General features: G+C 43.6%; 1 protein-coding gene across 2 annotated transcripts in view; it reads left to right on the plus strand.

Moving 5' to 3' along the window:
• LOC135238846 (ADP-ribosylation factor-like protein 15) overlaps positions 1 to 12,897 on the plus strand; it is a 101,709-nt gene that overhangs the window by 34,801 nt on the left and 54,011 nt on the right. For both annotated transcript variants that reach the window (XM_064306955.1, XM_064306954.1), the window contains exons 2-4: positions 3,204 to 3,348; positions 4,994 to 5,053; positions 12,645 to 12,853. In XM_064306955.1, coding sequence (XP_064163025.1) covers positions 3,204 to 3,348; positions 4,994 to 5,053; positions 12,645 to 12,853 — 414 coding nt within the window. The remainder of the gene's footprint in view (positions 1 to 3,203; positions 3,349 to 4,993; positions 5,054 to 12,644; positions 12,854 to 12,897) is intronic.

Here is a 12,897-nt window from a genome sequence, read left to right on the forward strand (position 1 = left end):
TCAAGGTACACGCATGTCCTTACGATCAACTGCACTTCGGTTCAAGCCGTCCTTCCACGTGCTCACTCCGTCCTATTCTCGACCTTGTGAAGTTAACTGGTCGACTCGTGCGGCGAGAAAGTTTGGGGTGACGTTCAGTCGGCTGCGCCGCCCTGTGTCGTCCGGCGTCGGTTACCCTCGCGTTGAGATTTAATCTCGCGGCGCTGCGGAGTGGATTTGGCCCGGCGGTGAGGAATGTCTGCCGCGGCTGGTTATAATGCTGTTAAATCTTTGTTTCGGGGCCAAGGCTTGGCCCTCCGCCAGGCCTCTTAATTACATCAGCCGTTTGATGTCCTGACATCTTTTTTTTTTAAATTGCGAAGTCGCGGAGTCTGTGGCGGGGGGGGGGAAAAACGCAGTGCACCTATCAGCGTAGCATTTCATCTGGGAGTGTGGCGCGGCGATGTCACGGGGAGTATCAGCCTGGAATATTTATACGTCTGTGCTCCTCATTTACATAAAACCCGGCTAATCAGCTTTTACAACTACCAAAACAACAGTGAGGTAACGTCTCGGGGCCCTTTTTACAGAAACACAATTAAAACACGTCCAATCTAATAAGGAGCGATCAATCAGCTGGGCATCAAGCTCTCCCCACCCTTAGAGAGGAGACTTGGCAACGTCTGTATGACTCGCCGCATATAATCAGGGGAAGGGATTTGGGATGACCACCCTCGCTGTTTGGAAGTTGCGCTTCAAAACCGAAAGAATTCGCATTACTGTATTGAAAAAGCGGCCTCGGGTAAAATTAGTTTTTCGAGTGTCGTGACCGGGCTGTGAGTTAACCCTTTGTGAGAAAAGCGCGAGACGCGCGCAATCGCGTTCGAACGAACGACGATATCCCCGAGTAGCCGTGGTTAAACTCACAGACAAGGAGCTTTCTCGCATGCTTGTCTTGCCACCCAGACGTCTCTGAAAATGCACCTAGAGTTGAAGGGGAGCCTGGTGGGCCTTGGACAGGCCTGAAGACGTGCCTGGTGGAAACGTCCTGAGTGACGCAGCTCCGTGACCGGGGTTCTGGAAAGTGTCGGGTTGAGCGCCCCCCCCCCACCCGGACTTATTTATCTTTCTCTCCGGGCCCTTTGACCGGGCGTCCTCGTAAATCACCCCCCCCCCCCCCCCGTCGGTCGGCCCAAGCCGAGGCTGCCCGGTCCTAAAGGGAGCCCTCGCGTGGCCAGGGGCCCGGGGCCGCGGGGTCAGCGGCCGGGCCGCGCTGCGAGAGGCGCGTCCCTCCCTCCCGCGCTGTAGACGGGCTCTCACACAGGAGCCGCGGCACCCCCCCGGTGGCCCACGGGCCCGGTGCCGCCCGGGCGAAGAGCCGGGCGACCCGGCGTCCTCCTCCTGCGACGGACCAGGGGCGGGTGCTGCCCTGCTCCTGAGACCCCCTCGGTCGTTCCTCTCCGGCTCGCCAGGCTGAGCTGTGATCAGTAGTGGATGAGTCATGAAGAGTACGATACCGATCCATAGTGTCCGACTTTCCTTCGTACATCCTACTCATTCGTCTGTGCATTTATCTGTAAGGATAAAAAATTCTGTGATCTCTTCATCAACTTTCTAATGTTGATGTGCCTTGAAAATCAGGGAAATGCAATGATTTAGGGGGTGAACATTTAAGTGATAGAAAATGAGTTGTGCTTCTGTGGTCTTCACAGCTTGGGAAATGCGTATGTTCAGCTTGTGCTCTTGAGGTTAAAGGTCATCAGGCCTGCCTGTTGTTCTAAGGCAGTAAGATGATCGCCTAGTTTTACAGCTACAGTAAGAGAAATGAGACGGGAGGTAAAGGCTGTAATGAATTCTGCGTACATTTCTGATATGTAACCCGTGAAAAATCCCTCTCTGCCAAAGTAAATTTTGGAATGGTCGTGCATGCATGCGTCCAATATAAATAGAAATATTATTTTTCCTTTCACTTGCTTCTATTTTTTCTTTTTTCGTGACAAGCTGGCGTAGTTGATTATTTACATATTCAGATATGCGGTCTTGTCCCCATCGGATAATTCGGTTTGTCATTTTCAGCACCGCTGCTGCTTCCCCAAGCCGCACGTGAGGCGACTTCCGTCAGCGGAGGCCGCCTGTCTGCAGCTCGGCACCCGGGCGCGTCCAGGGATGCGTCCTGAGCAGCCGAGGGGCGTGGCGTTCTGGGCCTCGCCCGTACGGTCTCCGCCGTTCCTCTCACCTGCGCTGGGATTGGGCAGCGGTGGCCTCGGCGAAGGCTCTGCGTCGCCAGGGCGATCGAGCCCGGTCGGACGCTACGCCGCGTGTTTGTGAAGGGCTCCAAAATGCCCCCTGGCACAGATGGAGTGAGTCCACGGTGTCTAGACATGTGAGCCTACAGGTGTAGTGGGCAGTGTGATGGTGCCGTTCATTTTTCAAGGGGCAAGGCCTATATCTGGCGTGCTCAGTAGAAAAGCTAACTGTTTTTGTTGTTGTTGTCATTTGGCATTTTAGTTAAACTTCAGTTAAAATGACATAAGTAATGCAATAACCCATATTCCCGTTAGAATAGAAACCAATGACCTGAAAATGTTTTTTCCCCCCACGCAAGATGCAGCTAGCTAAAGTCGGCCCATTTCGTTTCTGTGGTAATTGAATAATGATGCCACTGAGAAAAATTGTGGGGGAAGAAGAAATTTAGAGTAAAGTGGAACATGTTCCTCAGATATTACAGACGTTCTGCACAAAATTATATTCTCAGGTCTAATACAAAGCATCCGGCGCAGGCAAAAACAATCCTGTCTTTGGCTGGCGTGTGGCTTTGGGCTGTTTCCTGTCACAAGACACCGGATATCAAAGGGCATCGAAAAGCTCTGAATCATCCGAGCTGATCTTTGTCTTAATTGGGTCTTTTTAGTTGTGGATTCGGGACGCGACACGCGGGTCTTCAATGTCTCACTTGTGACTCCTACGGCATCTGCCCCTCAGTGTCTCTCTGGGCCTCCCACCACAGGCTGTGAATCATTAAGGGTCTGATCACTGTCTGTACCCATCGCAAGCGCGCAAAACATGACGCAGAAAACACTGACCTTTCAAAAGGAGCGCACCAACCAGGAGTCCAGGCTCCTGTTCCAAATACCCCTGGCATTTTTTTTTTTTTTTTTTTTTTTTTTTGGTCTGTCAGATCCCCCCCCCCACTATGTGAAATGTACCCTGTGGCTCTGTCTCAGTGTTTCAGAGCGCTGTGCTGCAAGGGGCCGCCCCCGCCCAGGCCCGAGTACGATGTGGTGTGCATCGGACTGACTGGCGCCGGCAAGACCAGCCTCCTGTCCCGCCTCTGCAACGAGGGAGCGGACAACATCGTACCCACCACAGGTGAGGCCCGCTTACTGCCAGCAGGGGGGGGGAACACTGCATTACAAGAAAACAAAACCAATATTACGCACTCTGTAGAGTTGTGCTTGACTGGTACCAAAAACCCCATGCTGCTCACTGTAGTATTTCTTGGGGGGGCGATGATTCTGGCAGGGAGTCCGTTTTTTCTTCCTGAGAGATTTGTACCAGGAACAGAGAGATTCTGGTGCGGTTTCGTCAGGTAGTGCACTTTTCCAGAAATTCTATTATGGTTAAGTATTTGTGCTGGCATGTCACATCTCATCATCACTGAGATGAAATGTGCAGCAGTGCAGTCCTAATGTAGAAGCGGAGGGCCCATGTCCAGGTGGATCTCACACCAGCTGTAATAGACAGAATTCACATATTTCACTTCACACCAGAATCACTTTGGCTTGCGACAATGACATAGCTCTCAACACGTAATGATCCCATCTTGTACTGCATGTCAGTTTAGTCATCCCAGACCTGGGTCAAATACAGATACTAATTAGTTTGGATGTATTAGAAGCAGTTATAAACAAATAAACTGGCCCAAACAAATGATTTCTATTTTACGCATTTGAAAATACTTTCTTTAGAAACAAAATAGCCTACTTGTATTTGAAGTATTTACAATTATTCAAATCATTAATTCATATATTATTCTAAAAACAAATATGCAACATATTAAAGTATTTTCAAATACTTCATTCAGATAATTTCCAAATACTGTTAACTTAAATTTATTTTACTGAATAAATTTCAAGTACTTTCATCATTTCAGTGCCCAGGAATGTACCAGCTTTTATTAAAATGTTGATGGATGTGTGCCTCCACCCACTACCTGGAGAAGGGATGTTATGGCCAGATGATTGTTTGAATATTTAACCCAAAATGTGTGATGTGTAGTTAACCATATACAATTAATTTCCATTATATTTTATTATATTTTATATAGTATGGCCAAACTGAATTCGTTTTTGCACCTCTGTGGTACTAGCAAATGCAATTATGAAATTGTCATCTCATTGTTAAATATTTATTTTATACTGTCAATGTAAGTGATTTATTTGATACAATAATCACAGTTAATAAATGATAATAGTGAAACATTCCAGTACAGAATGACTGGTGAAAAATAGGGAAAAAATAAAAGTAAAAATAAGCACACAAATCTAGTTGGCGAGGAATCAGAGGTGATGATGGAATTTCCGTAAGAAGTAAGTTGGGGTCAAATACATGGAATTCAAAATGGACGTGCATTTATGAAATGTGTTGTTTTAACAAGGGCACAGTGTCATAGATGCAAAGTACCCGCCATGCCTTTAAATGCCACTATGGGCAGACTGTGGGCTAACTGTGAGTGAGGAAAGACAGAGAGCGAGAGATGGCGACGTAGCGGATCCATGAGATGCTTCGCGTCTCAGCCATGGCGCCTTCTCAGAAGTGGCCCCTTCTCTGTCTCTGCCCCCCTCCGCGTTCAGATATATGCAACCGTTTAGCGAGACGTTCAGTGTCATTCTCATGCCGCTCAAGCTGCATTGGTTACTTGTTCAATACACTGAGTAGTTAAACCCTCAATGGAAAAAAAAACCCCATTCCAGTTTAAATGTGTCCTTGATCCTTTCTCTTTTTTTTCTTTCAGGTTTTAGTATCAAAGCTGTACCATTCCCGAATGCCATCCTAAATGTAAAGGAACTTGGAGGTAAACTTTGATTTTGCATCAATCCAAATTAACATATTGATTTTGACAATACAGCAGCAACGTCGTTCTAAGAGTAAGATGCACAATGTGGATATGAGCCTTCACTTACTTGTCATTATAAGATTTCCGTATAAAGCAAATGTGAGAGTCTGTGTCACTATGGGTCCTGTTTGTTGTCTTGGCCATGTAGGCAGTGAGTGTAGTTCCACGGAGGAATGACTCTGCACATTTTATGGAGTTTGCTCACCTGAAAGCTTCCAGGAGGATGTGCACGTTGGCATGGTGGTTCTTGTATCTGATTAGTAATGCCCCTGATACAACCCGTTGCTCCCGTTCCCTACTCACTGTGATTCACGCATGCTGCTCTTCTTGCTCTTTGTTCCATCCAGATAACATTTTTAGGGAATTAGTCTTATTGGTGTTTTAACCTATCTCGGCTTGTCATTTGCTTACGGTCTAGCTCATTTTGAGCGCCGCCTCACCCCAGACTGGAATGCCCCATGTACAAAGTGGCGGACTCCTTCAAATGTCACTTGTTCACTGCGTCCATTGAGGTTTAGTTTTGCCAGTGCTTTGCTGACCCTCAGCTGTGGACGTGCTTTCGGCTGGAACAGTTCTGATGGTGAGGAGAGAAACCCAGCTGTAGACCAGAGAGCATATCTCATTACCTTTTGTAAAATAATGATGTCTCTTGACTTTTCAGGGTTTCAGTCCAGAGCAAATCACTGGTTCTTGTATGGCCCTTTAGTCATAGCTTTGTGGGCACATGTATCATTATGGTCCATATGATTATGGACAGACCATAATTATTCATGTCGCACGTTCCAGAATGTTCACGCATTCTGCCTTTCAGTGCACATTTTGTCTGCATTTTCATGATGTAAATGTTGAATGGAAAACAAGTCAGTTCAAATGGAAGTCAGACAAAAGACAATTTTTCTTTCGGTGGAATGAATCTGTGATGGCCACCCGTCTGTGGTTTAGCATCGTAAGAAGAGGTGCCGCCCTGACATATTTGGCTATGCAGGGCAATTCACTCACTTTGAAAGATGTTGGGAACTTCACAGGTTTATACTGTAGCTGGAAAAGTGGCAGATCAACTAAACAACATAATGAGCCTTTCAGGGGGGGGGGGGAAGAGCCTTGGAGTTGAAGGGTGCAAATTTCTCTTTTAAATGTCAGATTGTGAGAGTGGATTAGGCAGAAATGATCTATTATTTTCTGCAGGATTCAAAAGCCCGGTCTAACATTTTGTGCTTGTTTTTCCTGAGTTAGTGTATTAAATATCAATTCTTTTGGCGGCTGAATAAAACCTGTTCCTGTGAATTCATGGAACAAAATCTGTTTAGAGAGTGCTGTTTTCAGAACAGCATGTTGACTAACAGACATCTCAAGCTCCCCGTTAAGTCTTTACATATTGAATAGCCATTGAATGGACATGCAACGGGATGTCAAAATGACCTCATTTAACAGTCTCGGCTGTTAATACAGTAATTATAGAGATGCACTTGATACAGTGGTACAGACTCCAAATTCCAGTGTGCTTTGTGAAGATACACAAATGTGCATCAATATCCCGTCTAGCCTCTCAAGAAAGGAAATGACCCAATGATGTTATGTAAAGGACTTATTAAAATAGCTATTGTTACTAAACTTGCTAAATGGCTATTGTTGTTTATGGCGCATTTCTTTTGATCTTTACTAAAATTCTTGAACCTAAACATCTTTTGACTTGGATGAGTTCACTGTTGTACCTCATTACATTAAGAACAATAAGCAAACGTCATGATGGGAGCCGGCCATTTAACCCATCTCTGCTTGTCATTTGCCTACGGTCTAAACCGTTTCGAGCGCCGCCTCACCCCGGACTCGAATGCCCCATGTACAAAGTGGCAGACTCCTTCAGATGTCACTTGTTCGCTGCGTCCATTGCGGTTTAGTTTTGCCAGTGCTTTGCTGACCCTCAGCTGTGGACGTGCTTTCGGCTGGAACAGTTCTGATGGTGAGGAGAGAACTCCAGCTGTAGACCAGAGAGCATTTAAGGGCTAGGGTTTCAAGCTGTGCTTCTCAAAGGCAGCTCCCTCCTGCCCAGAGAGGGTAACGACTCATTACTACGACTCCTGATGTCTAAACAGGGAAATGCCTTTTTACCACCAATTCCCAAGCGATGCTAATTTAAGTAGAACTACGTCCTCTTCCTCTGACAATCCTCAAAGCACCTTGACGTTTTAAGAACCTCAGGAGTCGCTCAGTTGTATATTGTTCATGGACCTTTCATTTTGTTTCACTTAAGCAGAGTTAGGTCGCAATCATCAAGGAAATCTGTGGCCGACATCGGTCGGTCCGTGACTTTTTAGAGTCAGGAAAACACAGCTTCTAGCAATTTTTTTTACTTCTAAATTATTTCCACTTGTGCTCTACTCTAATTATTTTTTAAAGCTTAAATGTAGAAGTCAATATAAAGGATTTTCAGATGGTGCCTTTAGTTGACCTCATTGGCAGGTCAGGCTTTGATTAAAAAAAAATAAAAAATAAAAAACGAAGTGGTTTTCCCACCCCTGATTTTGGGATATGACAGGAGTGTTAACCTTGAACTGCAGAGAGAAATTGTATTACGTTTCACTGCAGTGACCGCGTGCCCATCGCATTGTCAGAATTGCTGGAATTGTTTGTGCCGGGGACTTTTACGATGGTGGCCTGCGTTGGCCCCTGTGGAAGACTGGAGGCATGTCTGGTGTCCCTGCTAATTTATTGCCCCAGTCTGCAGATACCACGCGGGTTACCAACCTCAGTCCCACCAGGAAGTACCCGTGCTACGCGGTGCTCTCCATATTGGGGAAAATGGCGCATTGCTGCAAAAGTGAGGGCCATAAATACACTGTCATTGTGATACCTGTAATACCGTGGGCTTATCTGTGACATCACACATCCGTGTTAAAGTGTGTGGGGCGGCCATGTTTCGTAACAGTGACAGAACTGGGCTTGTGGCACAAAGGTTGTGGGTTCAAGCGCTAGGTGCTGGCATTATACATTTTGAGTAAGGCTATTCACCTGGATGGCTTTAGTGAATCTAAAATGGAATAAGTAAATATGAAATGCAAGAATTAATTTCACAGGTCGTTCGAAATTACAAACTCATTTTCTTGAGTTATTGTTATCTTTCACATCCTTTCTTGCTATTTAAATTTTTTCCCCACTTTGAGGCTGATTCTTAAATGTGTTCCATTAAAACATAATGGAAGGAGGACATTATTTGTAAGCTGAGGGAGAGTGTTGATTGTGAATCTAAAGCTTTGTCACATGACACTTTCGACAAGTGACAACACTTGTCAGTTGAAAATACGTAATTTTTGTGGTATGACAAAATATATAAGTATAAATTAGGCTTTAGGCAGCACACTGATGGCGGTGTGTGTTCCCTCTTTGAATCAGTTTGAGTTCTTCAAGGACAGACCCGTGCAGACCCTGCTCCTGTGTTTTGATAGCCACCACAGACAGGATATCTGAAAACACTTATCTCACACTTTTTCCCCTCTGGAAACCACAGAAACGTAATAATTTTTTGTTGCAATGTGGTTTGTATTATCGTCAGACTTGATCATAATGTGGTTTGCTTTGCTGTTAAGTGGCCGTACGGTCTAGCTGTTCTTATTTTTGTAAAAATTGCAAATAATTGAAATCATTTGTTAATTATTATTATTAGGCTTAAAGCAGTGGAATCCGTTCTGTTCTGATTTGGAGTTTTGACTCAGATGGGGTTTTTAAAGGAAGGTTGCTTTTTTTCCCAGACGAATCTTGCTCTTCGGATTGATCATAGGTTTATTCTGTTTATTTATTTAAGTATTAGCTACGTTACAGGGGGGTTCTTATGGTTAAAACGTTGCAATGAGCATATGACACCGTTTGGCTAAATGGACTTTACGCTCTGGAGTCTCATTGTGTAGGCTGTTTGGCTGCCGGGGACTTTTGATTTAAGGACATGGAAAACGTGTTAACAATACTGAAAGCCTATTCTGCATCCTGGTACCCTTTTCTACCTCTAGAAAAGCCTGTTGAAGACAGTTCCCCCCTGCTTTCCCAGTTCCAAAGTCTCTCCCCACAGATGTCTGTTTTCTGTTAGGGACTTCAAAGGAGACTCCTTTGACTTGAGTTCAACAATAAAAGTAAAACTCAGATTAGCAACATGGTTTTGTTCTGTTAAAGGTGAAGTTGGAAGGATCCAAAGCCAGGGTCATGGAAGTGAAGATAACTAACTGAATATGGTTTGTTAGAATTTGTGTTCATATACTACAGTTAAACAAAAACATGGCAGTGAACCCAATTTTTTTTTCTTGAAACTGCTTTAATTTCTGCACAATAACACATTTGTACAAACCCCAACACAAGCTGAGGGTATCCATTTTGACGGATCAAAGTGAAACCATGTACAGTGCATTAAATGGAGAAGAGATTGTATGAAAATGGTTCACTTGAGGCCAGAAACTGACAGGACTGGAGTGTGACTTAGTAGAGCAGAACATCCCTGCAGTACTGCTTACTACCACAATCCATCTGGCAAGAAGAGGGATTTGCAATTCCTGTCCATTAGGTCATTTTTATTTTCTGAATTTCTTGTTATCTCAATTTAATATATACTTTTATTATAATAACCTGACTTGGAAAATCTATTTCGTAAATTAGGCCATCATGATTTGTGTATTACTAGAAATATTTCATAAATTGCTTGTTATATGGTTGATGTTGTTCAGTTTAATTTGACTTAGTCTTGAATATCTTAGTCATTGGCACTAATGAATAGTGGACACTAATGAGTATAAGTGCATGTTTACCAGTCAGTTTTGAAATACCGTTGTCATCAAAGCTGCTGGCATTCACTCACTGTAAGTGTGCTATGAAAAAAGAACATAAAAATAACTTTTACGCTGATGGATCGCGCTCTTATCGCAGTCGCCCGCACAATGCCTGCTCGGGATCTACGAGGTTATTTCAGGATAAGCTTAAAAAAAATCTACCGTTGTAGACTGAGGGTAGAGAATGGCTTTCGGATTCAAACATGCGTGCTGTGAATGTCTGGAATGTGTGCCAGTTTTTTTTTTTTTTTTTAAAAGAAGCATATTGCAGGAAAAGTAGAATTTTTACCAGATTTATTTTGTTTTATAACATTAATTGACTCATTGTGTCCTCACACATGGCAAAGCTTGTCCCGTTTCATTATTTGATTTATATGAATAAGCACAGCCCTGAGGACTCTCTGGACAATGAGTTCTCACTGTGTAATACACATATGTGTGCAAATGTACCTTGATTACATTATATTCAGTGGTGAGGAATGAGAAGTAATGGACAAAACAGTACTGAAGATACCATTATTGTGTGGTGTTATTAGATTGTTTTTGCACCTTCACTAATGTACCTAATGTTCATTTTGACTGTCAGAGTTGTATACCGTAACTACACATTTTGGATTTGGCATAGCCAAATCTCATGATTGAGAAGGAAATCATGAAAACAAATAATTCATAACATCAGTGCAATTCCCCTTTTTGAACATACACTTTTGTGAATATTTTTTGCCTCCCACAAATAACTTGTCACTTATTCAGTGGGGCATCAAGTAGCTGTGTTTTATTTTATTTTTTTAAATGTGTAGCTAGTTAGCCACCTGAATAAAACTCTCACCACTGGAATAACACAGCTGTTTGAATTTTAAAGCTTGTAACAATAATCTAATCATACTATTTATTTGTTTTCTTACATTGCACTGCGTAAGGTAATGTTTCCATCTGATTTCATTTAATGACGGACCTTTCAAAAGAAAAAACCAGAGACTTGGCCCCTCATTTATTTCTTAAGCCCCTTGTCAGTAACCAATAGGTGGCAGAAATGAGCAATTCAATAATCAATTAATTGTAATAATAATGGAAATGTATGCAAGTTCCAAAATAAACAAGAATGCAGTTTTGTTAGTTTTGAGGCCATTGATTTGACTTTGCAATTTTCGACTGATGGAGACAGGCTTACCAAAGGCCTCCTGTAATGAAGCAATATTGGAACTCTAAAGAATTGTGTGCCCTTAAATGTTTTAAATTCATCACACTGTGTCATCCTACTGTATTCTCTCTCTTATGGGCTGTGGAGACAAAGTGCAGAGGAAAACAGGAAGTAGTCGCTGAAATGTACTGTAACTTTATTAAAGTGGAAGGAAGTACACGGTAGAGGAAGACAAGACTTATTATTGACCGTACCCCTCTGCATCCCTGCAGGCTTGAGCTACCCCGACATTCAAAATTAAAAAAGGGGACCAAGGGAGACATCGGACAGCGACTCCGTTTGTTAGCATGTAACACTGCGCCGCAGATTACCTACCCGAACGAAAGCCGCGGTGCGCCGAACCTCGGCGAACAGATCCTGCCCAAATTGCAGCAAGGAAAAAGAAAGCATGTGTTTTTGATAAATCGGTGGCATTTGAACTACGCTGTAGAGATGCCGTCAGAATGTACACTTGAAAGTAACCATGTACACAGTAATTTTCCAACTGGCGGAGCTGACTTTTAAGAAAATCTGTGCGTTAAATACAGTTCGTTTGGACGCTCATTTCCCACGGGCCAAGTCTTTGGAGGCAATAGTTGGCACGCAAGGGTAAAGTGATCAAAATGCGTAATTGTGCTTCCTCGATGATTTTTATGAGAGCGGTATCTCAAAATGCTCAACGGTCTGTTTCCAGTGTCAACTGTCAAAATAGTTAGACTGGTCAGGTGGTGCAGTTGTACTATTGAGAAAACTATCTGAGAAATGTTTAAGCACTGGAAATGCGTTGTAAATATGTGAACACCAAACACAGGCCAGTCTCATTGTAAAGAAATCATTTTTATTTGCTTGGGATCCAGTTGTATTCCCCTTTGTATTTCAAGCTGTCTGCTTTATCCTGCGGTAATGCATTTTGTCCGAGGTATTTGCGGATTAAACAGAGAAATGTATTTCTTTTGCTAGACCACTTTCAGGTGCTGAAACTATATTTTGGCTTGTTCCTGGCTGTAATTTGGAACACGATATCGCTCTATATTTATTCTAAAAAGTGAATTTCAAGAACTTTGAAATATCCCTGCCAGGCCACGGAAACAGCTCGGGCTCAGTTGTGTATATGTGGTGGAATACTAAAACTTCATGATGTACTTTAGTTCCATCTGTCAGTTGCTTGTAGGGGATGGGCAGTTTCAGCTGCGTTAAAGCATTCTCAGCTTTTACATCCAGGACTGTCTACTGAATAAACAGCATTTTCAATACTTGGAAGGCACCAAATATTTAATAACTGTCTAGTCAAGTACTTGGTTGTTTTTATCAACTTGTTCCCTTAGTGAAGTCAAGTGTGGGTATAATCACCATTTCCCTTACCTAGTGTATATTCTAAATTATCTCACTGCATGAAGTGCTATTGTAATGCTATTACACTTGAACTAGTGCTCTTGTACTTGTAAGCCTTGCTCGTTGCCTTGGACACATGCACTTCCAGTAATGTTAATTGTAATTGATAAGGACAGTGACATGACATCTGGTGTTCAAAATAATTTTGAATCGTGTTTTTCTTTTTAAGGCGCCGACTCGATCAAGAAGTACTGGAGCCGGTACTACCAGGGGTCCCAGGGTGTGATCTTCGTCCTGGACAGCGCCTCGTCGGACGAGGACCTGGAGATGGCCCGGACAGAGCTCCACTCGGCCCTGCAGCACCCTCAGCTCTGCACGCTCCCCTTCCTACTACTGGCCAACCACCAGGACAAGCCGGCCGCGCGCTCCGTACAGGAGGTAAACGCACGCGCCGTGTGTGGAGGTGTGTGGAGGTGTGTGGA

This window comes from Anguilla rostrata, chromosome 14 (genome assembly GCF_018555375.3).
Source record: "Anguilla rostrata isolate EN2019 chromosome 14, ASM1855537v3, whole genome shotgun sequence".
In the NCBI taxonomy this organism is placed as follows: Eukaryota; Metazoa; Chordata; class Actinopteri; order Anguilliformes; family Anguillidae; genus Anguilla; species Anguilla rostrata.